Source organism: Callorhinchus milii, unplaced genomic scaffold (genome assembly GCF_018977255.1).
Source record: "Callorhinchus milii isolate IMCB2004 unplaced genomic scaffold, IMCB_Cmil_1.0 Scaffold15, whole genome shotgun sequence".
Lineage (NCBI taxonomy): Eukaryota > Metazoa > Chordata > Chondrichthyes > Chimaeriformes > Callorhinchidae > Callorhinchus > Callorhinchus milii.
Genome location: NW_024704756.1, coordinates 3,757,632 through 3,783,664, shown reverse-complemented (window position 1 = coordinate 3,783,664; position 26,033 = coordinate 3,757,632). Strand labels below are relative to the sequence as shown.

General features: G+C 48.6%; 1 protein-coding gene across 2 annotated transcripts in view; it reads right to left on the bottom strand.

Annotated features, from left to right (window-relative positions):
- The window catches only part of LOC103177400 (Krueppel-like factor 8), a 59,882-nt gene extending 34,905 nt beyond the window's left edge, over window positions 1-24,977 (bottom strand). Inside the window, exon 1 of one of the 2 annotated variants that reach the window (XM_042340731.1) lies at window positions 24,925-24,977. In XM_042340731.1, coding sequence (XP_042196665.1) covers window positions 24,925-24,945 — 21 coding nt within the window. In that variant the 5' untranslated portion in view covers window positions 24,946-24,977. Of the gene's footprint in view, window positions 1-14,600; window positions 14,624-24,924 lie in introns of those variants that run through there. The other variant, XM_007891531.2, reaches the window with a different exon arrangement.
- Between the last annotated feature and the right edge of the window lie 1,056 nt (window positions 24,978-26,033).

Sequence of the window (26,033 nt, the reverse complement as noted above, 5' to 3'; positions counted from 1 at the left end):
CACCCCCTCCCTCGCCACCTTCAAGATCCACCTCAAGACCCTCCTCTTCAACCGTGCTTTTGATCTTCCTGCTTCCCACCCTGCCCTCCACCCTCCCCCACCCCGACCCCCAGCTCGGGTTCATAACTCTGTCCAGCGCCTTGGGACATCCTCCCGACATGAAAGGCACTAAAGAAATGTAATTTTGTTGTTGTTGTTAGTAAAGGTGCTATTATAAAAGCAATTTGTTGCTGTCGTCGTTGGGTGAAAGGAGAGATTAATGGAACCATTATTAAAATCATCGAGTCACACCTTCTCTTTTGACATTTTTGTTAGGAACACAGTCAAACCTGCCAAATCTTCCTCCGCCTAATATAAACAGTCTCCCTTGGGCAGACACACAGAGCCGTCTCAGTCAAGGCTTATACGACCTTGGTGGAAAGTGTTTGTGTTCTGTTCAAATAGCATGTAGCTCGGTTGCGATGGTGTCTGATGGCTAAACCACTTTCAGGAGTGGAAACCTTGCCTCATGTTACCTCCTTCGCTTCCCCCAACACTCACTTAGCACAGCACGCCAAACTCAACTACAGCACCTTATTGCTGTCCTGGGTGAGATCGGCTAACTCAGCACTAACCAGGAGGCAACCCGGAACCACTGGAACCCAGTTTGTAGATCTCAGTGACGCACTGGATAAAATTATGAGCCGCGGAGGCAGTAGAACTATTCCCATTACAAAGGCGGACTAGACACAGACCGAACAATAATAGTGCCTTTCACAATGGGAGGACGTCTCAAAGCACTTCACAGCACGCTCTGAGTGTAGTGACTGTGCATTTCATACAAGGAAAAAAGGGTGGGGGGGGATTTAGCCAGGATCCACACTCCTGCTTGCTCTCTGCTGGAAAGAGATGCTGAGCAAGCACAGGATCAGTGACTGGTATCTCACTCATATTGCCTGGACTTGCACACACAGAAAGTGACATGTGCGAGATAACAAAGAACACCTGGTAACTACTGAACCACACCCCAGCATCTTCGAGGGAGAGGAGCAGAAAGATAACCCTTAAAAGTTATTTAAAAAATAGAGGTTTTAAATAAAGGCACTCAATCTCGAGTCCTCACAACCATGTTCCTTGTATGTTCTTCGTGGAATCCTATAGCGTAGTGGTTAGAATATTTTCCTCGCGAGAGGAAGCGGGGTTCAATTCCGGGCAGGGCGAAACCTTAGGCAAGTTTCCTTACTCCACATGCTTCTGTTTACCGAGCAGCAAGTAGGAACCAACTAAAGTTAGTCGATTGGTAGATCGCTTTCTGGGGGTACTAATCCCTCAAACAAAATTGGCCACTCAATCCACAACTGCTTGTGGGACATTACTGTGCGCAATTGGCTGCTGCGTTTCACCCACAAAATATACAATCCATTCACTTCACAGTATATTCTGTGAAGCGCTTTGAGACGTCGCAACGACGTGAGAAGGCGCTCTATCAAATGCAAGGATCATTATTATCTCAAATGAGCTGTAATGGTAGAGCGGAGACTGAAACCCATCACAGTTTTCTGCTTCAGCAGCTAGAAAGAACATATTAGTTTGATCATTAAGAGAGAAAGGACGAGAGAGTTAAAAACAAAAAAAATCTCCTCTTTACTGTCAAATGACAGCGAAGGACAGAGAACAGCTACAAAAGAGAGCCATTCCGCCCTGTCGAGACAAACCAATAAAAGGGATTGGCTTCAGTGTTTAATTCAAAATATTCCACAGCATAAAGTTGCTTAGTTTCGCAGATATTTAATATACTAATAGAAGTGTTTTGAGATTTTTTTTTTAAAAAATCAAATTGCAGAAATAATGATTTTTTTGGAACAAAAATGAGACTTGCGGAGTGTAGGACTGCGGTGCTATTTTAAGCTGGGGGGAGGAGAGAAATGTGGGGTGGGGTAGAGAGGGAAGCATTACTGTAGCGGATGCAGAGCAGACTCAGGGAGAGAGAGAGAGAGAGAGAAAAAAATACAGTGCACGCTTGGTAAGACAGGGAGTGGCCTTTGTCCAATGAAAATACAGCGCAGACCCAAGATTAACCTCTCCCGCGTGCGAGGAATGAAAGAGTAGCGAGCGACTGCGGTGCCGGAGCAGGGTGTGGTTTCATGGGAGTGCCTGGTGTGGAAGCGAACGCAAGCTGCAGACTCACACACGCACACGCACACACACACACACACGCACACAGAAGCAGCTGTGACCTTTAGCCTTCTGCTGCCATCAGCTGCTGCGGTGAGCAGATCGACCAGCTTCAGCACCCCCCCCCACCCACTCTCCACAACCTCCCTCAGCTTCTCCAAAAAGCACCTCTCTCTCTCTCGCTCTCGCTCTCTCTCGCTCTCTCCTCTGGGCAACTAAAGCTGGCTCGCTCTCAGTTGTCCAAAAATTACGATTGCACAATCCGAAACGATCCCTCCGTAGGCTTAAAGGTGAGATGGTGCCAAGTGCCTTAAAATCAGTCCTACTTCCGAAGCCGGTTTTTTTTTTTTTCTTAAGACGTGTCGTGTCGAAAGTGGGCTTTGAAACGAATGACTTGAGTTTAAGAATCTTTGCGGAAAAACCCACACGATCGTAAGCCAAGGCTGTGAGCAATTCAGGGCCCTGGGAGTTAACACATCTTCAGGAACAACTTGCATTGATATATCACGAGGGTAGCATCTCGGAGCGCCTGAACCTTTGTAGATAAGATTATTTTTCACCAGACCCGTCTTTTCTCCATCAGGGGGAACTGTCATCCAGTAGCCTTGAGGTAGCAGGTCTATTTCCATTATTGGCAATCATCTCGCATTGGTTTTACTCCCATAATTGGATTCAATGCAGGGAATGTGCTAACAATAAGAATATTCCTTGCATCTGATATAGCGCCTTATCGCGTCATTGAGACGTCTCAATGCTCTTCACAGAATATATTGTAAAGTGAACTGACTGTATATTTTGTGGGTGAAATGAGCCATCCAATTGCGCACAGCAGTGTCCCACAAACAGTCGTGGATTGAGTGACTAAATTATTTATTTATTTATTTAGAAGGGATTATTACCTCTGGAAAGCAATCCGCCAATTGATTTAACAACCGGGTTCCTGCTTACTGCTTGGCAAACAGAGGCATGTTAAGAGTAAGGAAACTTGCCTAAGGATTTACCGAACCGAGAATTGAACCCTGCGCCCTCTTGCGAGGTAAGTACTCTAACCGCTATGCTACAGAACTCCACAAGTGATATAAAAGCAACTTGGTTGCGCCGCCTGGGAATCGAATCCGGTTCCTCTTGCGTTGCGAGGCAAGCATTAAAGAACAGTACGGCTAGTCAATGCAAAACACAGGGCTGAACTGAATCTCACAAACGTGAAAGGTCCCAAGCATCAATCTCTAGTATGGAGCAATTTAGCTTCTCAGCTGGAACAGCAGTGGGGGCAACATGTCCCTGGGGCTGGACTGGCTCGGTGAATACACAGACCTGTCTAGGCTGGGCAGGTCTGCAGGCATCTAAAGCAGGGTTGGCCAGGCAAAGCCCCCAATCCTCCCCCCAACTTACCAGATTCAATGTAATTTATTATTTGAAGAACTTCGAGAAATTTGGGCTGCGTGATCGCAGATTATTACCGGGTGTGGCAGGATCTGAGAACTTTTAACAATAATAAAAGAATAATAGTAACTTGCATTTAACATCGCGTGTTATTATATCGTATAGGCGTCTCAAAGCGCTTCACAGAATACACTGTGAAGTGGATTGAATGTGTATTTTGTGGGCGAAACACATTTCGTAGTGAGACATTAATAAATGAATAAATGTAGTCCCGAGACACCAAAAAAAGCATCACAAACAGGACTGTTCGTCCTTATTCTGCAGCAAGACAGAGTAACAGTCTTTATAACATCACGGAAAGATGAGGATTTTTTTTATATGGAAAAAACCGACTATGATTCAACCACAACTTGATGTAAGGGGGCTGCGTTCTTCCTGAACATGTTGGTTTTGTCTGCTGGGGAAACAGCTCATCACAGGGGCCCCTCCCTCGCCACACCTATCCAGTTGGGAAGCTCAGACACGCAGACCACGGAGACAAATGGGTACTGGGAGCTGAGCAAAGAACAGGGAACCATAGAATCTTACAGCATAGAAGGACGCCATTTGGCCCATCGTGCCTGCGCCGGCTCTTTGAAAGAACTGTCCAATTAGTCCCACTCCCCTGCTCTTACCTCAGAGCAAATTTTTCCTTTTCAAGTATATATCCAATTCCCTTTTGAAAGTTATCATTGGATCTGCTTCCATCGCCCTTTCAACAACAACAAATTACATTTGTATAGCGCCTTTCACGTCAGGAGGAAGTCCCAAGGCGCTGGACAGTCAGGGATCTGCACCCAAGCAGGTGATTGGGATCAGGAGGGGTGGAAGGTAGGGGTAGGAGGGTGACCAAAACACGGTCAAAGAGGAGAGTCTTGGGACGGGTCTTGAAGGAGGCAAGGGAGGAAACGAGACAGAGGAACTGTGGGATGGAGTTCCATAGGGTGGGGTCAAAGAGGCTTAAGGACTGCCTGCCAATGGTGAGCAGAAGAGGAGTCTTCGCTCCCAACACAAAACGTGTGTTTAAAAAAAAAGACTAAGGCACAATGACAAAGAAACAGAAGAGAGAGAGAGAGAGAGAGAGAGAGAGAGCGAGAGAGGGGGAGGAGTGGGGGTGTGGGAGCAAGAGAAAGACTATTCAAAGCTTTGAAAAGAGTTGCGAGGGTGGGACAAACACAGTGCAAAATATTTCCATCCTATATATTGCGTTCGCTGAGCGTGCATTTCATCTCAGCGGAGTATGAATAGTGGACGTTTCCAGAGGCACTCATGAAATCTGATGGTCTGGTTAGGAAAGCAATTTCCTTTGGTCCTGCTAAGCTGAGTCAGTTGTTGAGCAGCTCAAGCAGAGGCTCAGTAATTAACAGCAGTGGATCAGTGTGTGTCAGCCTGGCTCAGTGGTAGCACTCTTGCCTCAGAGTCAGAAGGTGATGGGTTCAAGCCCCAGGTCGGGACATGGAATCATGTAGTCTAAGCTGACACTTCAGTGTAGTACGGGGGGAATGTGGGGGGGATGTGGGGGGAGATGCATCTTCGGTGGTGCCGTCCTTCGGATGAAATGTTAAACCGAGGTCCCGTCTGCCTGCTCAGATGGGCATTAAAGATCCCATAGCACTATTGTTTTGGGGACACTGCTGTGCGCAATCGGCTGCCGCATTTCACCCACAAAATATACAGTCAATCCACTTTACAATGTAATCTGTGAAGCACTTTGAGAAGTCTCAAACAAGTGATAATGCGCTAAATCAAATGCAAGGATTATTATTATCATCATCATCATCAACAGGTTCATCTGGTCTGCTAACGGAGATGGAGATACCAGAGGTCTGAAATTCCACTCAATCTGGTTGGCTGTCTTAAACTTTTAAGATCAATAAATAATTTTCTAGGCTAAGATGAGGTGGGATTTCAGGCTCCTTGGTCTTAAGACTTNAAAAAAAGTCATGAAATTGACAGTGCAGAATTTTGTAAAATTCTTAAGTTCTAACCATTTTTGGAAGAATAGTTCTTTTTTAAAAAAGAATAGCTTTCAAATTAAGCCGGAACGAGGAACGTTGCAAAATTCTGCACGGTCTTCAAATTCTAAGTCAGCAATGTTATGCTTCAGATAGTTTGGGTTATATTGAAGGAGCCAGAGTGATTGGCAACTGTAACCCCTTACAATAGACATCAAGATGGTAAGAAATGCGTCAATCAGGTCCCTCGTTCCCCACTTCTGCCCACTGACCGCAGGAGAAATGACACCCCAATCACCACTGAGATGCTACCCCACTGTATAAATGTAACCTGTTGTTGTAGTAAAGGCAGACGAGTATAAGGTGACAGGCGGAGACACCCTTTACTCTTCTCCTCATAGGAACTCAAAACAAGGCCAGTCAGCCCAGAGAACCTGTTTCACCAGAATGTGGAAAATCGCTTAATCCCATTTACCACCTTTGCCGCTTGACCTTACTCCCAAGTATCTATCCACCAATCTCACTTTTGAACATCCAATTCACTTCTTCCTCGACAACCTCCTGAGCCAGAGTTTCACATCCCCACAACGCTCTGTGTGAAGAAATGTTTGCTGATCTCATTTCTAAGTGGTTTGGCCCGAACTTAACATTACATCACGTGGGCTCCTTCTAATCCAAAATCTAGCTCATCAATTCACTCGATTAATGTAAACATCTCGATCAAATCACCTCTTAACCCCCACAGGTCTAAAGGATATTTTCTGATCTCACTCACTTGGGGTTTTAAGATCATGCCTTCGATCCTCTCAACGACCCTGGGCTGCCGAAGTCAAAATTAAACTAGCCCAGGTCTTCGTATCCAGTAATAGTTCTCTAACAGAAAGCGGAGAGCAGATGAGGTTCCAGTCTGCCTACCATTCACCTCCTGGCCTACTCACAAATGTCCGTAAACCACTAACGCAACAAGCCCTGGAAGGGTATGTAAGTCACCTCCTTCAAAATATAATCACTACACTTTACGCTAAACCTGCGAAGCACTTTGAGAAGTCCTCTCAACATGATAGTTGCTATATTAAAAAAATCCTTGCATTTGATATAGCGCTTTTCACATCTTCTAGACGTCTCAAAGTGGTTCACAGAATAGACTGTAAAGTGAATTGACTGTGTAGTTGTGGGCGAAACGTGGCAGCCAATTGCGCACAGCAGTGAACCACGAACAGTCGTGGATTGAAGTCACCAATTTTATCATTGTTTTTTTTCTTGAGGGATTATTATCAGTCGTGTGGAGTAAGGAAACTTGCCCAAGGTTTCGCCCTGCCGGGAATCGAGCTCAGGTTTCTCGCTTGCAAGGCGAGTGCTCTAACCACTGAGCTACAGGGTGAAGGGCTGGGAGGGTAGGGGTAGGAAGGTGATCGAAGGCACAGTCGAAGAGGAGGTCAGAAATCCAGCCTTTTGTCCTCTATCTTTCAGTACCACATGACCATTAATCCTATTCCTAAATCCAATCGGCCATTACTTTGTCAGAGCCACGTTGATTTGGGACTCAAAGGAATGCTTTTTCAGACAGCGCAGCACTGGGTGGAATCAGTTTGGGCAAATGTATAACAGAAAGACTTGCCTTTCCTAGTGACAATATTTGTGGGCGAAATGCGGCTGCCAATTGCACACAGCAGTGTCCCACACACAGTCGCGGATTGAGTGACCAAATTATTATTGTTATTTTTTCTTGAGGGATTATTATCAGGCGTGTGGAGTAAGGAAACTTGCCCAAGGTTTCGCTCTGACCTGCCGGGAACCGAACCCGGTCTCTCGCTTGCGAGGCGAGTGCTCTAACCACTGAGCTACAAGACTCCTGATGTGTCAAAAGCAAGAACTATTTTGTTTAAAAAGGGGAACATGGTACTCATTTCGTCCCAAATGTTTTGACTCTTTTCGGAGAAGTGTAAGAGTTTACTGGTAAATTCACAGCATTCTGCAACGTGGCACAGCACAGACTTTGTGTTCCTTCGGCAGCTTGGCTTTAACTTGTGAAACCGACGATCGGTTGTCTTTCAAGCTGCCACAGACAGATGTCACTTGCGTGCTCAGCCTAGGCCATAAACAAGGTGAATAATACTAATAATATTCCTTGCATTTGTTGAGACGTTTCAAAGCGCTTCACAGGATACACTGCAAACAACAACAAAATTACATTTGTAAAGCGCCTTTCGCGTTGGGAGGACGTCCCAAGCCACTGAACAGTCGGGAATCAGGACCCGAGTGTGTGTGTGTGTGGGTGGGTGGGGGGGGGGGGGGGGGGGGGGCAGGGTCGAGACGAGGGAGGGCAGAGAGGTAGGAGGGTGGCTGAAGGCATGGACAAAATGGATTGACCTGATATTTTATGGGCGAAACATATAATAATAATCCTTGCATTTGACATAGCACATTTCACATCTTCTAGACGTCTCAAAGTGCTTCACAGAATAGACTAAAGTGAATTGACTGTATATGTGTGGGCAAAAAGTGGCAGGCAATTGAGCACAGCAGTGTCCCACAAAACAGTCGTAGATTGAGTAATCAAATTATTATTATAATTATCATACTAATGTAATGTCCCACAAACAGACATGGAGTGAATGACCAATTTTATTTGGGGGATTTATTTGCCAGTACACTGGGAGAAACTCCCTTCTTTTTTCGAATTGTGCATGGAATCTTTAACATCCACTTGAACAGATCAGAGGGTCCTTGGTTTCATGTCTCCTCCAAAGGACAGTGCCATAGACAACAACAACAACAAATTACATCTATATAGCACCTTTCAACAACAACAAGATTGCATTTATAGAGCGCCTTTCACGTCGGGAGGACGTCCCTAGGCACTGGACAATCATGGATTTGGACTCAAGCAAGGGGTTAGGATCTGGAGGGATGGAGGGACCGAAGGCATGGTCAAAGAGGAGGGTCTTGAGTTGTGCCTTAAAGGAGGCAAGGCAAAGAGCGAGATGAAGGGACTTTGGGATGGAGTTCCAAAGTGTGGGAGCAGAGAGGCTGAAGGCACGACCACCAATGGTAGGGCAGGCCGGGTGGGGGTATGGAGTAGGCCGGAGCCTGGTGAACAGGGGGAGCAGACAGGTCGATGTGGCGTTAGCAGGTTACAAAGGTGGAAAGGAGCAAGGCAGTGGATGGCTTTGAAGGCGAGGACGAGGGTTATGAACTCTATCCTCTGGGGGATGGGGAGCCAATGGAGCCGGGAGAGGGTAGGAATGAGTGTCACAGAGCCTGGTGCGGGAGAGGACACAAGCTGCAGTCTTTCACATTGGGAGGATGTCTCCAAGCGCTTCACAGGATGAACTGTGAAGTGTATTGATCGTATTTGTGGATAAACTAACTGCTTTCCTCTGCGGTGACATGAAAGCCGATGGAAAGGAAGCTGTACAACACAAACAACCTGCAATTAAATATAGCGCCCCTCACGCGGGGTAGCAGTCGAAGAGCGCTTAAACTATTCCATTGGAGACCATGGTTGTAAATACAATAACCCATGCATTTGATAAATCACGTTGTCAAAACGCCTGTGTATTTTGTTGGCGAACACGGTTGCCAATTTGCACACAGCAATGTCCAACAAGTGAAGGATCGATTTCATGTGGGAGCTCATTGGCCAGGACAGCGGGAGAAACTTCCTTCTCTTTTTGAAGAGTGTCACAGGATCTTTAATGCCTATCTGAACAGGCAGGCGTAAACCCCGCAACAAAGAACGGTACCTCCAACAATGCACCCTTCTCCCAATAGTGGCGTGTCTGTCAAGAGGAGACCATTCAACCCATCAAGCCATGACAGTGTTCCACATTATAATAACTGCATGAAAAAGATTCTGCTGCGTTTGGTCCACAAAACACACAGTCAATCCAATTTAGAGTATATTAAATATAGCGCCCCTCACGCGGGGTAGCAGTCGAAGAGCGCTTAAACTATTCCATTGGAGACCATGGTTGTAAATACAATAACCCATGCATTTGATAAATTACGTTGTCAAAACGCCTGTGTATTTTGCTGGCGAACACGGTTGCCATTTTGCACACAGCAATGTCCAACAAGTGAAGGATCGATTTCATGTGGGAGCTCATTGGCCAGGACAGCGGGAGAAACTTCCTTCTCTTTTTGAAGAGTGTCACAGGATCTTTAATGCCTATCTGAACAGGCAGGCGTAAACCCCGCAACAAAGAACGGTACCTCCAACAATGCCAACAGCTACGGAGTCCTGTAGCTCAGTGGTTAGAGCACTCGCTTTGCAAGTGAGAGACCTGAGTTCAATTCCAGGCAGAGGGCGAAACCTCGGGCAAGTTTCCTTACTCCACACGCCTAATAATAATCCCTCCAAAACAAAGCAATAATAAATTCTGCCGCGTTCGCCCACAAATATACAGTCAATCCAATTTAGAGTATATTCTGTGAAGCACTTTGAGTCTGAACAACATAATAAGGCGCTATATCAAATGCAAGGATGATGATTATTATTATATTACCATTTACCCTCCCAAAGCTGTTGAGAATTTTGAAGATAGAATTTTAAAGGTGAGCATGAGACCCAGAGTCATCTTCTTGCATACCAATGACACAATTTATACATAATAGTTTATCTATCGAACCGAGATGCAGACATACAGATTAATGTCCAACTGGGAACAGGAGCACGTCAATAAACAGGGAACTATCATCCAAAGCTGGGTCGGTGCGGGAAGGAGTTGTTAAGACTTACAGCAACTCAGTCCTCAGTGCTTTAGACTCCCCCTTGATATTTTGACATGCTGAATCACCCAGGATTTCGAAATCTCCCAGTCGAAGACAAAGGAAATGGAACTGTAGGGAGGGTGTCTGGGTGTGGTAGGACATGTTAAGAACATGCTTAGCTCTGCTGTTACAAGCAGGCACCAGATTAGAAAGAGACTCTCAGTACTTTTAAAGCTAGACTTAGAATGGAAAAGCAAACTCAGCAATTTCCCTAACTTTCCCTTCACAGGTAAACCGTTACAACAAAACACACCCTGGCTCATGAATCGGGATAGAGTGCACAAAGGAACAGAGCTTGGAAGTGAATTTGATATTCTACTGAAAGATACCTCACTGCATTGACTTGGCTGCATTGCAAAAACCACTGGGGACGCGGTGGTTTCAGTTTCAAGTCGTTTTCGGCACAAACCAAAAAGAAGCGCAGCGAAACATGAGCAACGCAAACAAGGCTCCCCCGTGGAAAGTGATTGGAGCTTGTGGAAATCTTTCAACATATAAGAGGAGGAGAGAGAAAAAAAGTGTACAGGGCACACCCAAATGTCACTGCGAAATAATAACCCTTGAATTTGACAGTGTCTTTCAGGTTGGGAGGACACTGCAAAATAATCAATTCACTTTTCCAGTATATTCTGCGAACTGCTTTGAGACATCTCAACGACATGATAAGACACTATATCAAATGCTAGAATTATTATTATCAGAAAGGGCTTCACAGGATATTCTGGAGCCGAACGTAGCAGCAGCCAACTTGCGTTCAGCAATGTCCCACAAACAGCCGGAGAGGCATTGAGCATCATCTTAAACCTGCTTTGCTGCCAAGTAAACGTTACAGTACTTATCAGTTTGCCTGTATTGATATGGATCGCTGGTCCTCGTGAAAGAGACTGATTCACGCTTTGGTTCAGTTCCATAGATGTTGCAAACTCTCCAGTAACCCAATTCTACATGTACAGGTTGGCAGGCTATCAGAGGCTTAACACATCCAAGATCCATACTGTTCCCATCCAAACACCCACACATGGATACCCGTCTTGATTATTCACTTGCTGAATTGTACTGCTCCAAGCGAGATCAGCTAACTACAGTCCAAGAACTAAACCTTAATGCAACACAGCCAGTGCTTTTATCACTTGTCACAGAGAGAGATGCTAAATGGTCACATTGATCCTATTTCGCAAGTGACATCACATGGTACATCTGCAGTGCAGTGGGAAAGAGAATTACACCATAAACTCTGGCAAGACAAGTTCAGGAAACACTGATTGCCTACCCGTAGGGTCCTCTTCATTCTATGAATGAGCATCCTCCACACACCCCTGTGTTCACGAACAACATTGTGAACGGGTTATCCCTTTAAGGAGCACTGATGTCATGAAATTGGAGAACTCACCCAAGTGACACGTCCAGCACCCATACCCAATATAACCTCAGCCCACCTGATGGGAGTCAACTCCATCTTACCCCCAAAACAAACCTCCTTTCTCTCAGTCAATGCCAGGGTTTGGTTTGGATTAACTAAGAGAAAGGAGGTTGGAAGCATAAGGAGAGCACATTTCAGAGAAGCAAAGGTAGATGGCAGGAGGGTTGTGGGTGGGAGGGTGGCTGAAGGTACGGTCGAAGAGGAAGGTCTTTAGACGGGACTTGAAAGAGGCAAGTGAATTGTAAAGTGAATTGACTGTATCAATTCATTTATTCACTTTTTTTTAAAAGCCATCATTGAAGGCACAGTAGAGTCCTGATAATTAAACTACTTCTGTTTCGGATCCAGTCTTGCCTCATTTCTTCCTCAAGATAATTTCTCATTCAGCAAAACCCATTCCACGCTTGACAAGAAAAAACACAATGTGGGCTATTGGCCCATGGCACATAATGGAACATCAGCACATTCGGGGTGGGGGGAGGAAACAGCCTGCTGTGAATGGCATTTGTACACCAATAAGTATACTTAATCGTTTGGGGAGGATGACTGCATAATGATCTGGTTTAAACCAGAGAATTAGAGAACTTTCAGAACTCGAGAGATCAAAGCATTCCCCCAAAGCAGATCAAGTGCCCGAAAGACAAGCGAAAATTAAGACCATTCGACCTCCCAATTGGCAGGAAGAAATATATAAATTAGGTGTCCAGTGGAACTCTCAATCAAGTCGCTCGATACAAGCAGAAACACAAGCGCTTTAGGAATATAGGAACACAACTGCATTTATAAGGCACCCTTCACAAAGAATAACATCTCACATTCCCAGTGGCATCATTGGACATCGGGGGGGGAGGGAGGCATCCATAGGCGTGATTGAAGTGGTAGATAGGAACAAGAGGCTATTCAGTCTGTCAAGCCTCCTCTACCAATTTTTTAGATCACAATACACAGATCTTCGAATCTCATTTTCCCACCTTTTTTTCTATGTCCCTGAATTTCCCAATATGTATCAATCTCCGGTATCCCACATCCCACAAAATATAAAGTCAATTCAATTTTACAATATATTCTATGATGCCCTTTAAGACATCTCATGGACGTGATAAGTTGCTATATCAAATGCAAGGATTATTATTACTATGCCTCAGTTGCCTTTCATTAGAATACATTAGCATATACAGCACAGAAACAGGCCATTTGGCCCAACTGGTCTATACCGGTATTTATGCTCCACATGAGCCCCCTCCTGCCCTTCCTCAACTAAACCTTCAAGCATAACCTTCTATTTCTTTCTCCCTATTTAGCTTTCCCTTAAATACATCTATGCTATTTGCCTCAATAACTCCTTGTGGTAGTATGTTCCACATTCCCACTACTCTCTATATGAAGAAATTTCTTCTAACTTCCCTATTTGATTTATTTGTGACTATTTTATATTGAGGGTCCCTGGTTTTGGTCTCCCCCACAAGTGGAAACATCTTCCCAATGTCTACCCTATCAAAACCTTTCATCATTTTAAAGACCTCTATCAGGTCACCCCTTACCTCCTTTTTTCAAGAGAAGAGTCCAAGCATGTTCAGCCTTTCCTGATAGGTATAACCTCTCAGTTGTGGGATCATCCTTGTGAATCTTCTTTGCACCTTCTCCAGTGCCTCTACACCTCTTCTATAATGTGGGGACCAGAACTGCACACAGTATTCCAAGTGTGGTCTAACCGAGGTTCTATAGCAGTTTACCATAACTTCCCTGCTTTCCATTTCTATCCCTCTAGAAATGAACCTCAATGCCTGGTTTGCTTTTTTTTTTTTAAATGGCCTTATTAACCTGCATTGCTACTTTTAGTGAATTGTGTATGTGCACCCCTAGGTCCCTTTGCTCTTCTAACCCATTTAGGTTTTTATTTTCCAGGATGTATGTGACATTATAATAATAATCCTTGAATTTGATATAGCGCTTTTCACGTCGGGAGGACGTCCCAAAGCGCTTCACAGAACACACTGTAAAGTGAATTGACTGTATATTTGTGGGCGAACGCGGCAGCCAATTGCGCACAGCAATGTCCCACAAACAGTCATATGGATTGAAAATGACCAATTTATTATTGTTTTTTGGTTTTAGAGGGATTATTATTAGGCGTGTGGAGTAAGAAAACTTGCCCAAGGTTTCGCCCTCTGCCTGGAATTCGTCTGAGCCACTGCACAAGTAGCCATTACGTAAACTAGATAGAAATCTAAAAGCGGGGTATATTGAAGAAGTATGGGAGGGGAAAAAAAACATAAATAAATGGAACTCACGAACCAGCAATGACTTGAGAGGCAGAATGACTTTCTTCTGCACTGCAAATTTCTATGGTTCTACATTTCGCTGTGAATCACAAAGAGAAAAGCCATCTACAGAAAAAAAATAAGCTTCATAACATTTAATTAAAGATGATTGTAGGGTGCTATCCCTCCTCCCTGAAATGCACATCTGGCAATTTACACATGCTATGCACCTCTAATGATTTACAGGTGACTGTCTATTGGCACGCTATGCAGTAGGAAGGGGACCCTAATTTTACACAGTCTGGGTAGGGAATTGTTCCTCAGAGAAGGGGAGGAGCACCACTGCCCGCACTGTATGAGGAACTTCTGTTTATTGTCCACAGGGGTGTGGCACAGTTTCATTTGACATTCTTTCAAGGTTTGAAAGTTCAAAGTATCGAAACTCCACAATCCACATCTCCGAATCGAGCGTCTCGGCACAGGCCCCAAACACAAGAGATGGTTCGAAGCTCTCACCACCTCACAAGCAAACAAACCACTGCAACGCAAATGAGCGGTGCTTTTACTGCTTATGAAGTAGTGAAGTCCTGCAGCAAAGTGGTTAAGAGTACTCACCTCGCGAAGCGAGAGGACCTGGATTCGATTCCGGGGCGAAACACGAGGCAAGTTTCCTTACTCCACACGCCTCTGTTTACCTAGCAGCAGGAAGGAATGCGCTAATCGACTTAACAACTGGGTTCCTACTTAACGCTAGGTAAACAGAAGTATGTGGAGTAAAGAATCTTGCTTAATGTTTCGCCCCACCCGGGAAACAAATCCGGGTTAGCTCGCTTGCGAGATGAGTGCTCTAACCAATATGCTACAGAACTCCACAGTTTTCACAAATTTCAGGCTGATCGATCCAGGTAACATTCTTCACGCTGGTGTGGATAGCTTGCCTGAAGTAGCGGCTGTTACTCTGGAGATGGAAAGTAATGTCTCCACCTTAGCACCTCATTTCTGTGCCAGTCCGGCCTTTCCTGAAAGCCACTGGACTCACTGGTTGAGCTGCAATTCACACGCTCTTTGGAAATAATAAGTTACATTTGATACTGCTTTATCACCTCGATGAGACGTCTCAAAGCAATTTACAGAATATACTGGAAAGTGGACTGACTGTGAATTTTGTGGGCAAAATGCAGCAGAGCAGTGTCTCACAAATAATCGTGGATCGAGACACAATTTTTTTTAAGAGATTAACCCCAGAAAGCAATGCGCCGATCAAGGAAACTTGCCTTAGGTTTGTCCCCGCCCGTGAATCAAACTTGGGTCTTCTCGATTGCGAGGCGAGGGCTCTAACCAATACGCTACGGGACTCCAAATCAAAAAGTGTGCCACCAGCTCACCCCCTGCCCTGGCTCACACGTGGCTAAAAAGTGCCACTTTGATGTCTGTGAAGCAGGAAGTTGTCTGGTACAAGTCAACCACTCTGCGAAGTGGTGGGTGGGGGTGGGGTAGGAGGAGGAGAAAGAGAAAGAGAGACAGATGGATGGGGGAGGGGAAGAGGGCAAAAGCGAGGTACAATAAAGATAGCGCAAATCAGTTTGGGCAGAACTTTGCCGCCTTCGTCACAAACAGATCAGCTTAGTCCAGGTGGTCAGAAGGGGCAGAGCAAGTGACCGCAAGACATCATGCTAATTCGCACTGTTGTAGCCACGGGACAGAGCAGTTACATTTCTCTGGGAGGGTTTGGCGTGAATGCTGCCTTGCAGTTGCTCTCAGGTTTATTACATATAATGTCACGTCAGCGGCCTTTAAGCTTGATGGGCTGAAACCCTCTGCAGCAAGGGGTGGGATTTGATCCAACCAGACAAAAACACCACCGCTGACTGACCTGCAGTGTTACCCGACTGCTTAAAATATAAAGCCTCTATCTCTCTCTATCTCTCTCTCTCTCTCTCTCTGCAGCGCTCTGCTTCCCTCAATCTAACCAACTCTTCCGTCCACTGCACTTGTCAGCTATAGTTCTAGCGTGTCAGTCAGTCAGTCAGTCAGTCAGTCAGTAAGGCCCCTGCGGGGGCACGTGATGCAGTTTAACGCACTGCTGGTCAGTGGGTGGGGCGTCCTCTCTAAGCAGGGCCCCTCCCTCGCCTGGATCGCAGCAGGTGTCCCCGCACCGAAAGGGAGTTTGTGACGTACCACCGACATGGCACAAGCACAGCACCGATACTTCACACTTGGGTCTTAACGACGATAATGATAATAATAATCCTTGCATTTGATACAGCGCCTTATCACGTCATGGAGACATCTCAAAGCGCTTCGCAGGAATATTCTCCAAAGTGAATTGACTGTATTTTGCGGACACAACGCAGCAGCCAAATGCGCACAGCAGCGTCCCACCACAAATAGTCATGGAATGACGTGACCAAATTATTATTATTTTATTTATTCATTTATTTATTTATGGAAGGGAAAGCAATCCGCCAATCGACTAACAACCAGGTTCCAACTTACTGCTGGGTAAACCTGCCCCAGAATCGAAGCAGCCTTCGACAACAGCTGCTTAAACTGAAGCGCTGTCCCCCCCTTCATGCCCAGCCCCACCCCCACCCAACACAAACAACCTTTATTTCCTGGTCTGGCACTCCACTACCTCCTCGCTCTTCCCCTCCCTCTCCCAGAAGACATGAGGAACTTTACTGAAGATGTTTCAGTCAAGATCCAGCCTCTGGCTTACCCACACACACTTTTTCAATACCTGCTACACAGCAGGATTTCAGCGCTTTACCTACGTCTCCAACAAAACCTCTGTACGCCCCACCATTGACCAGCTTTCTTCTGTCAATTGCCAACATTCCCCCACAACCCTCCTCCACCACTCCTGAAAATGCCTCACTCACCAAGCTGGATCCAGGGGAAATAGTGGGGGTGGGGGGGGGGGAGATGGGCAGGGATATCACTGACTGATGATCAAAAGCAAGGACTCAGGCTGATAGTTCACAGAATACAACAACAACAAGATTCCATTTATAAAGCGCCTTTCACGTCAGGAGGACGTCCCAAGGCGCTGCACAGTTGGGTCATGACCCGAGCAGGGGGGAAATGGTCAGGGTGAGGGGAGGGAAGGGAGGGAGCGAGGAGGGGGGAAATGGTCAGGGTGAGGGGAGGGAGGGAGCAAGGAGGGGGAAATGGTCAGGGTGAGGGGAGGGAGGGAGCGAGGAGGGGGGAAATGGTCAGGGTGAGGGGAGGGGAGGGAGGGAGCGAGGAGGGGGGAAATGGTCAGGGTGAGGGGAGGGGAGGGAGCAAGGAGGGGGGAAATGGTCAGGGTGAGGGAAGGGAGGGAGCAAGGAGGGGGGAAATGGTCAGGGTGAGGGGAGGGAAGGGAGGGAGCGAGGAGGGGGGGAATGGTCAGGGTAAGGGAAGGGAGGGAGCGAGGAGGGGGTAGAGAGTCGAGAGGGGAGCTGAAGGCACGGTCAAAGAGAAAGGTTTTGAGACCGGCCTTGAAGGAGGAAAGGGAGGCAGTGGCGAAGGCACTGGGAGATGGAGTTCCAGAGCCTGGGGGCTGAGAAGCTGAAGGCCCGACCACCGATGGTAGGGCGGTTGGGGCGGGGGACGTGGAGCAGACCGGAGCCAGAGGAACGGAGGGTACGGGCAGGTAAGTAGGGGGATAGTAGGTTGGAGAGGTAGGAGGGAGCGAGGCCGTGAATGGCCTTGTAGGTGAGGATGAGGAACTTGAAATCAGAATACATTGTGAAATGAATTGACTGTGTATTTTGTAGGTGAATTGCGGCAGCCGTGCATAGCAGCGCATGGCAGCGCATGGCAGGGTCCCACAAATATTCATGGATTGAGTGACCAAATTGTTATTATTTGGGGGGAGGGGATTATTTCCCCTCAAAAGCGCTCCCCCAATTGACTAACGACCAGACTGCTACTTACTGCTAGGTAAACAGAAATGTGGAGCAAGGAAACTTGCCTAAGGTTATGCCTCACCCCGGATCCTCTCGCTTGTAAAGCCAGTGCACGAACCACTACTCTACAGGACACCTATACTGTAAAGTATAGTGGCTGTGTATTCTGTCAGAGAACGTTACAAGTCCACTGCAGATCTGTCTATCAGCCCTTCAAATGGCTAAGAGGTAAATGCACCTCCTGAAGCATTGCTGAGCCAATGTAAACTGGAGTCCACTCGCTTGCGAGACAAGCGCACTGCATCATGTGTCCATGCATGATCTCACAGGTTTGATTCCCAGTGGAGTGGGGGGGGGGGGGGGGGGGGGGGGGGGGGGGGGGGGGGCGGGGGGGTGCGGGTGGTAGGAGGAATTTAGACTTGGGAGAGAGCCAGAATTTCCCTCCAGGGAGAGCACACATTCCATTGCAATAAACCTCTCTGGAATTGCCAAGTGTAGGTGGGGTGCATGGAAATCTCAGTTTGATGTGGATACGTTCCCACATGTGTCAAGACACCAGGCTGTCCACCCCCTCCCCACCCCCCAAAAAAAACTGATCCGCTCCACAACGGCAGTCAGTTCATAGGTCCCTGAGTACCTACCACCATACCACAAGGGGGCACTCTTCCAACATGAGCCATGGTAATGGGCATCGGCAGGCATTTTGAGTGTGTGGGTGGGAATGGGGGAAATTACAGCAGATTCTATTCTCATTCAATGTACTCTCACCTACACTTGCCAGCAAGGTTACTGGATAGGGACGAGGAACAGAAACCTTGGCCGATCCTCTTCGTCCCTAACTCAGGGGCACTGAACGGTTTGCAACAGCCCCTGTACGATTCCCTAAATTTTAGTTCACACTGTTCTGCTTGCCGTAATACATCTTGTTTGAATAGATTGGGGGGGCGCAGGGAAGAGACACTGTGCTCTGCAATAAACAGCATCGCTTTCCAAAGGCCAGAGACACTGCCATAACACGCAATCTTACCTGTGCTCCAACCAACACGTTACAGGCCCCCACAGTAAGTCACTGAATATCAATCACCAGTGTATCAGGCCAACATTCTGTGTGCCCAAACCTATCCTCTGGCTGAGTTTTAATATTCCTACCCCAGGAGCCCCGAGAACAAATTACAGTGCACCTATGATTGCCCTAACTGAGATCAGCTAATTCAACAGAGATCAGCCATCAAACCTATGACCTTCCTGGTATTTACGGCTCTGCTATCACACCAAATGGCCCTTAGTCACAGCAACATGTCCAGTGTTGACCAAATAGCTCCCTTACGCTTTATTCTGTACTGAATGTCAATGGACCTAAGGCACAAACATGGGGTAAGTAATAATAATCCTTACATTTGATATAGTGCAAGGGTACTCAAACATTGCCATGGTGAGCCTCCGTAAAGTAAGAGAAAAAAATAATTGCGCCTCCTCATAGTTTACCACAACATAAACTTAAAATCCTGTACTTTGCAAGAATATGAGTAATAAAGTAGACGGGCTTTGATCAATATAGTTATAAAAGTACAAGTGTCAAAAGTGCTAATTTTATTTCTTAAAAATGCTGCCATTTACACTCTTTTTGAGTAGAGTCTTCGTGTCATCTTACGGTTCTGCTCAATAACCGAACCTAAAGGTCCTATTCAAAAAGAGTACAAATCGCATGTGGAGCACAAATGTCTTAAGGTGTCCCTTAGTGTAGTGGTTAGAGCACTCGGCTCGCAAGCGAGAGGATCCAAGTTCGATTCACGGATTGGGCAAAACCTTAGACAAGTTTCCTTACTCCACACGCCTGCTTACCTAGCAGTAAGTAGGAACCTGGTTGTTAGTCGACTGGTGGATCACATTCTGGGGATGATAAACCCTCCCCTCCNAAAAAATTCACTCAATGCCACTAAAAGACTGCACCTCCAACAATGCAACATCTCCCCCATCAATGCTTATATTCTGAGCTCAAAGTCCCAACGTGGCAACGTGACTCAGAGTGCTACCAACTGAGCCAGGCTAACAACTGAAGTAACGTTAACTTCTATCTTTGGTACCTTTGCTCCTAAATTTCAAGGACTAAGATTTTCTGCAAACCAAAGCTCCCTTATGGCTCAGTGAGCTTTTTGCACACATAACTGAGGAACAAGCAATGGTTTAGTTCATGTCGGAAGATCTTTCAATTTCAAGTTCCTCACTCTTGTTTTGAAATCCCTCCACTCCTCTGCACCCCCCTCTCTGACCTCCTCTCAACAGTGCCCGTTGCCTTTGCTCCACCAGGTCTGGCCTCCTCCCTGTCCCCCGAGTCCTCCGCTCCACCATCGGCGCAGTGCCTTCAGCCGCTACGCCCCGAGGCTCTGGGACTCCCTTCCTCACTCCCTTCGCCTCACTTCCTCTCTTCCTACTTTCAGATCTCAGCGAAAGTCCTTTCTTTTCGACCGCGCCTTTGGTCACTTTCCTCCCCCTCCCTCTGGCTCGGCCCCGGGATCCGTTACTGTGAAGGGCTCTGAGACACCGTCTATAAATCCAAGTTGTTGTTGTTAAGGCGCTATATCAAATACAAGGTTTATTATTATTATTATTATAATATTCCTTGCACTTGATGTAATAACGTCAACTTCAAAAATCTCGACACAGCAATTAGAAACTATCATTGCAAATTTCAGGTTTTCCCTTCATATTGTATCCCGCTACAAGATGGATCTGACAGAAACCTTCGAAATGTTATTTCTGTAACGCAGTGTTTCATTTCCAGTAAACAATGACTGTGTGATTCCTAAACAAGGCGACCTTAACACAACTAAACCTTTACCTACTGCAGTGCCGAGCCACTGAGACCCAAGTTCCACCTTTGAAATTCTGACCCTCAGCTTTGAGACATCATTGATTCAGGTTACAAATATGGTCTAATGTATATGTAGTAATAATGCTTGCATTTGATATACTTCTGATAACTCAACCTGGCTTAACTCGTCACTGCAATGCAAGTCATTGTGTTGTCAATATCCCTGCTGCATTTATTTATATATAAAACATATGCCTAGCGTTCCAGACAACTCATCACCGAGCCCTTGGGAGTGCTGAGTTATCAGCAGTTTATTGTATTGCCTTTCACTGGACATACAATAATAATACCTATATTTGATATAGTGCCTTAGCAGGTTGTTGAGACGGCTCAAAGTGCTTCACAGTATGTACTGTAAGTGGATTGACTGTCTATTTTGTGGGCGAAACGCAGCAGCCAATTGCGCACAACGGTGTCCCACAAACAGTCGTGGATTGAGCGACCAATTAGTTTGAGGGATTATTACCCCCGAAAGGGATCCATCTGTCGACAAACAGCCAGGTTCCTATTTACTTCTAGGTAAACAGAGGTAAGGAAAAGTTTAAAAGTCCCAAATTCAGCAGTGAAAATATTGTACAATGCAATCTCAAACAATATGGGATTTGCCAATCAAAACCAACTATTTGGGAACCTCAATGATTTTCAGACCCCACCAAGCCCACCGTACCCAGAATGAACCCCACCAGCTCTGACTCTATTTTCTAATAATAATAATGTCCTACATCAAATGCAAAGATTATTATTATCATCATCATCATCATCATCAATGTCAAGACGTCGCAAAGTGCTTCACAGGATATATTGTAATGTGAATTGATTGTGTGCGTTGTCTGTGAAAAACACAGCAGCCAATTGTGCACAGCAATGTAATCGCAAACAGCCTTGGAGTGAGTGACCGACGTTATCTGGGGGATTGTTGGCCAGGACATGCGTAGAGAGAAACTCCCTTCTCTTTTCGAATAGCGCCGCGGGATCTTTGACATCCACCCAAACAGGCAGACGGGACCTCAGTTTAACGTCTCATTCGACGGTCAGCACCTCCGACATTGCAACACGTCCCCCACCCCAGCACTGGATTGGAGCGTCATCTTAAGAGTGTGATTCCACATCCTGACGTGGGGGTTGAACCCACAACCTTCTGACTCAAGAGGCGAGAGTTGCTACCCCTGCACCAGGCTGACACACAATATGTGAACTGACAGTTCTCCAGAAGAGCTGGATGGGATCAGTGTGAGCCTTCGCTGGTCGTCTATGAACTTAATAACAACAAACAAAAACAACTTGTATTTATACAGCGCCCCTCCCTCACCAGAGTAGCATCCCAGACAGCTCGACAACAACCAGAGCTTCTGTTTTTGATTTTGTGGAGGAGCCACATCTCCTCGATCAGCCGGAAAGTGGTTGGGCTGTTTCCCAGCCAGGGGTGTTAAGCTCTTGAGATGCCCGCATGATTTGAAAGGCACTATATCAATGTGAATTGAACTGTAAGGGTGTCGATCACACGGCGTCACCGTGAGTAGCGTATTCCGTAGCTTAAAAAGTCATGGAATTAAAATAGCCTCAAGCGATATTTTCTGCCGTGAGTAGTAGAACATCAAGCGAACCATTCAGGTATTGACAACACACCTATCGTGATAATAGGTTCTGCAAAGGAATCTTCCCTCCTTCCCTGAATACATTATAATATAGGTTTCAATCCTTATAAACAATGGGCGACAGCACACAACAACAAATTGCACTTTGCAAAGCGCCTTTCACATCCCAAAGTGCTGGATTTGCACCCGAGCTCGGAGTTGGGATCAGGAGGGGTGGAGGGCAGGGAGGGTTAGGGGGTAGGAGCAGCAGAAGCACGGTCGAAGCGGAGGGCCTCGAGACAGGCCTTGAAAGGAGATGAGGGAGGGTGGGGGGGGGGGGCGGGCGAGCAAAAGGACTGTGGGATGGAGTTCCAATGGGTGGGGGCAGTGAGGCTCAAACACAGGGGATATCTCATTAGAAACACAAAGCAAAGAGCACTCCAGCAACCAATCAACATGTGATAAGACATTCCCCCTCAACCTCCCTCTATCCCCCACCCCCCGCCGCCCCCCCATCAGACTCAGATCAACCAACCATAAACTGACGTAATAATAAAGAGAGCAATTCAATTCTGCTTACGTGTAAGATAATATAAAATTTCCCTGTAAATTTACTAAATACCGTTTGAGGGGTGGGTGTGGGGGGGGAGGGGTGAGTCACTCTAAATATGCAGTTCCTTATTAATTCATTATTAATTACAGTCTGTCATGGTTCAGAATGCTTTCCCTCCCTGGAGAAACAGCTCCTCCCTCACAGCACCCCACCCCACACCCAACCCCTTGGTGGCCATCCTTCCAGCCCTCCAGAAAAACCAACAGGGAAAACAAAATACAGTGGTCAACTGTGTGACTCCCCCCCCACCCCTGGACCCCTTCAACCGTGATCAGTGGAGGCATCATGGAGGGGGGGGAACAGGAAAGGAGGGAAAGATCACCAGGGAGAAGAAAAGGGGGGAGAGGGGGAGGGGGGAGAAGGGAAAAGAGGGGGAGGGGGGGAGAAGGGAAAAGAGGGGGAGGGGGGGAGAAGGAAAAGAGGGGAGGGGGGGGAGAAGGGAAAAGAGGGGGAGGGGGGGAGAAGGGAAAAGAGGGGGGGAAGGGAAAAGGGGGGGGGAGAAGAAGGGGGGGAGAAGGGAAAAGGGGGGGAGGGGGGGAGAAGGGAAAAGAGGGGGGGGGGAAGGGAAAAGGGGGGAGGGGGGGAGAAGGGAAAAGGGGGGGGAGAAGGGAAAAGAGGGGGGGGGGAGAAGGGAAAAGGGGGGAGGGGGGGGAGAAGGGAAAAGGGGGGGGAGAAGGGAAAAGAGGGGGGGGAGAAGGGAAAAGGGGGGGGGGGGGAGAAGGGGGAGAAAAAGAGGAAGGGAAGAGAGAAGCCAGGGGCAGGGGGAGGATTGAGAGGGTGAGTGAGGTGTCTCCCAGCAGCAGAGCAACAATGTAGCGGGGAGACTGGATACAGTGGCGCTGAGCTGGGGCTGGGTCTGGGGTGGGGCTGAGCTGGGGTGTGGGGGGGCTGGGGTGTGGGGGGGGCTGGGGTGTGGGGGGCTGGGGTGAGGCTGAGCTGGGGTGTGGGGGGGGCTCGGGTGTGGGGGGAGCTGGGGTGGGGATGGGGTGTGGGGGGGGCTGGGGTGTGGGGGGCTGGGGTGGGGCTGAGCTGGGGTGGGGGGGAGCTGGGGTGGGATGGGTGTGGGGGGGGCTGGGGTGTGGGGGCTGGGGGGGGGGCTGAGCTGGGGTGTGGGGGGTGGGCTGAGCTGGGGTGTGGGGGGGGCTGGGGTGGGGCTGAGTGGAGCTGAGTGGGGGGGGGGGCTGAGCTGGGTGTGGGGGGGGTGGGGTGGAGCTGGGGATGGGGTGTGGGGGGGCTGGGTGGAGCTGAGCTGGGGTGTGGGGGGGATGGGGTGTGGGGGGGGCTGGGGTGGAGCTGAGGTGGGTGTGGGGGGATGGGTGTGGGGGGCTGGGGTGGAGCTGAGTGGGGTGTGGGGGGTGTGGGGGGATGGGGGGGGGCTGGGGTGGAGCTGGGGTGGGGGGGATGGGGTGTGTGTGTGGGGGGCTGAGCTGGGGTGTGGGTGGGGGGATGGGGTGTGGGGGGGGCTGAGCTGGGGTGTGGATGGGTGTGGGGGGGATGGGGTGAGCTGGGGTGTGGATGGGGTGTGGGGGGGGGGCTGAGCTGGGGTGTGGATGGGGTGGGGGGGGAATGGGGTGTGGGGTGGGTGTGGATGGGGTGTGGGGGGCTGAGCTGGGGTGGGGGGGGGTGTGGGGGGATGGGTGAGCTGGGGTGTGGGTGGGGTGGGTGTGGATGGGTGTGGGGGGGGCTGAGCTGGGGTGGGGGGGGGTGGGGGGGGGCTGAGCTGGGGTGGGGGTGGATGGGGGGGGGGGGGCGCCCTGTGCTCGCGAGGCCCTCGCCTTCCCTCCCCCACAAGACGGGGCAAAAGGTGGGGCTTTGTGGCAGAGTCCCCTCTCACCTCCACACACACACACACCCCGGGGGGGGGGGGGAGAGAGACAGAGAGACAAGGTATGTGTGTGTGTGTGTGTGGGGGGGGGCTGCCCCACCCCACCCATGGGGTCAGGCTGTGGGACAGACTCCCCCCCCTCCCCACCCCTCTGTCACTTACTTTCTCCACCTCGGAGTGCATGGCTTCTCCTCTTGTCCTCCTGTGTGTGTGGGTGTGGGTGTGCGCTCACTGCGGGGCTCCGGCCTCGGGAGGAGCCTTGCGGTTGGGGTGTGAGGGAGTGAGTGAGTGAGGGAGGGAGGGAGGGAGGGAGTGAGGGAGGTTGAGGGGTCGCCCCCGCCCTCTGGGTGTGTGTGTGTGTGTGTGTGAGGGGGAGGGGGCGGTGGAGCTGCCTGACCCCACCCCGCGGCACCGCCCCGGTGGGGGTGGGGGGTGGGGGTTGGGTGGGGCTCAGCTCTCCGCAGAGCTCAGGCTCTCTCTCCCCCTTTGTGCTGAAGGGAGAGGTTTTTATTTTATTACTGTCTGTGCCCTTATTTCTAATGATCTGTCACTGTCCTCACCCCCTCCTCACTCTCTCCCTCCTCACTCACTCACTCTCTCTCCCTCCTCACTCGCTCCCTCACTCCTCTCTCTCTCCCTCCTCACTCACTCACTCTCTCACTCTCTCTCACTCACTCTCTCTTCCCTCCTCACTCTCTCCCTCCTCACTCACTCACTCACTCACTCTCTCTCGCTCCCTCCTCACTCACTCTCTCTCCCTCCTCACTCACTCTTTCTCTCTCCTCACTCACTCTCTCTTCCCTCCTTCCCTCCTCACTCTCTCTCTCTCCCTTACTCCCTCCTTCCTCACTCACTCTCTCTCCCTTCTCACTCTCGCTCTCCCTCCTCACTCTCTCTCTCCCTCCTCCCTTCCCTCCTCACTCCCTCCCTCCTCACTCACTCTCTCCCTCCTCCCTCCCTCCTCACTCTCCCTCCTCACTCACTCCCTCCTCACTCTCTCTCTCCCTCCTCACTCCCTCCCTTCTCACTCACTCTCCCTCCTCCCTCCCTCCTCACTCTCCCTCCTCACTCGCTCCTCACTCTCTCCCTCCTCACTCCCTCACTCCCTCCCCCCTCACTCACTCTCTCCCTCCTCACTCCGTCCCTCCTCACTCACCCCCTCCTCCCTCTTCACTCCTTCCTCACTCACTCTCCCTCCCTCACTCTCTCTCCCTCCTCTCTCCCTCCTCCCTCTCCCTCACTCCCTCCTCCCTCACTCTCTCTCTCCCTCC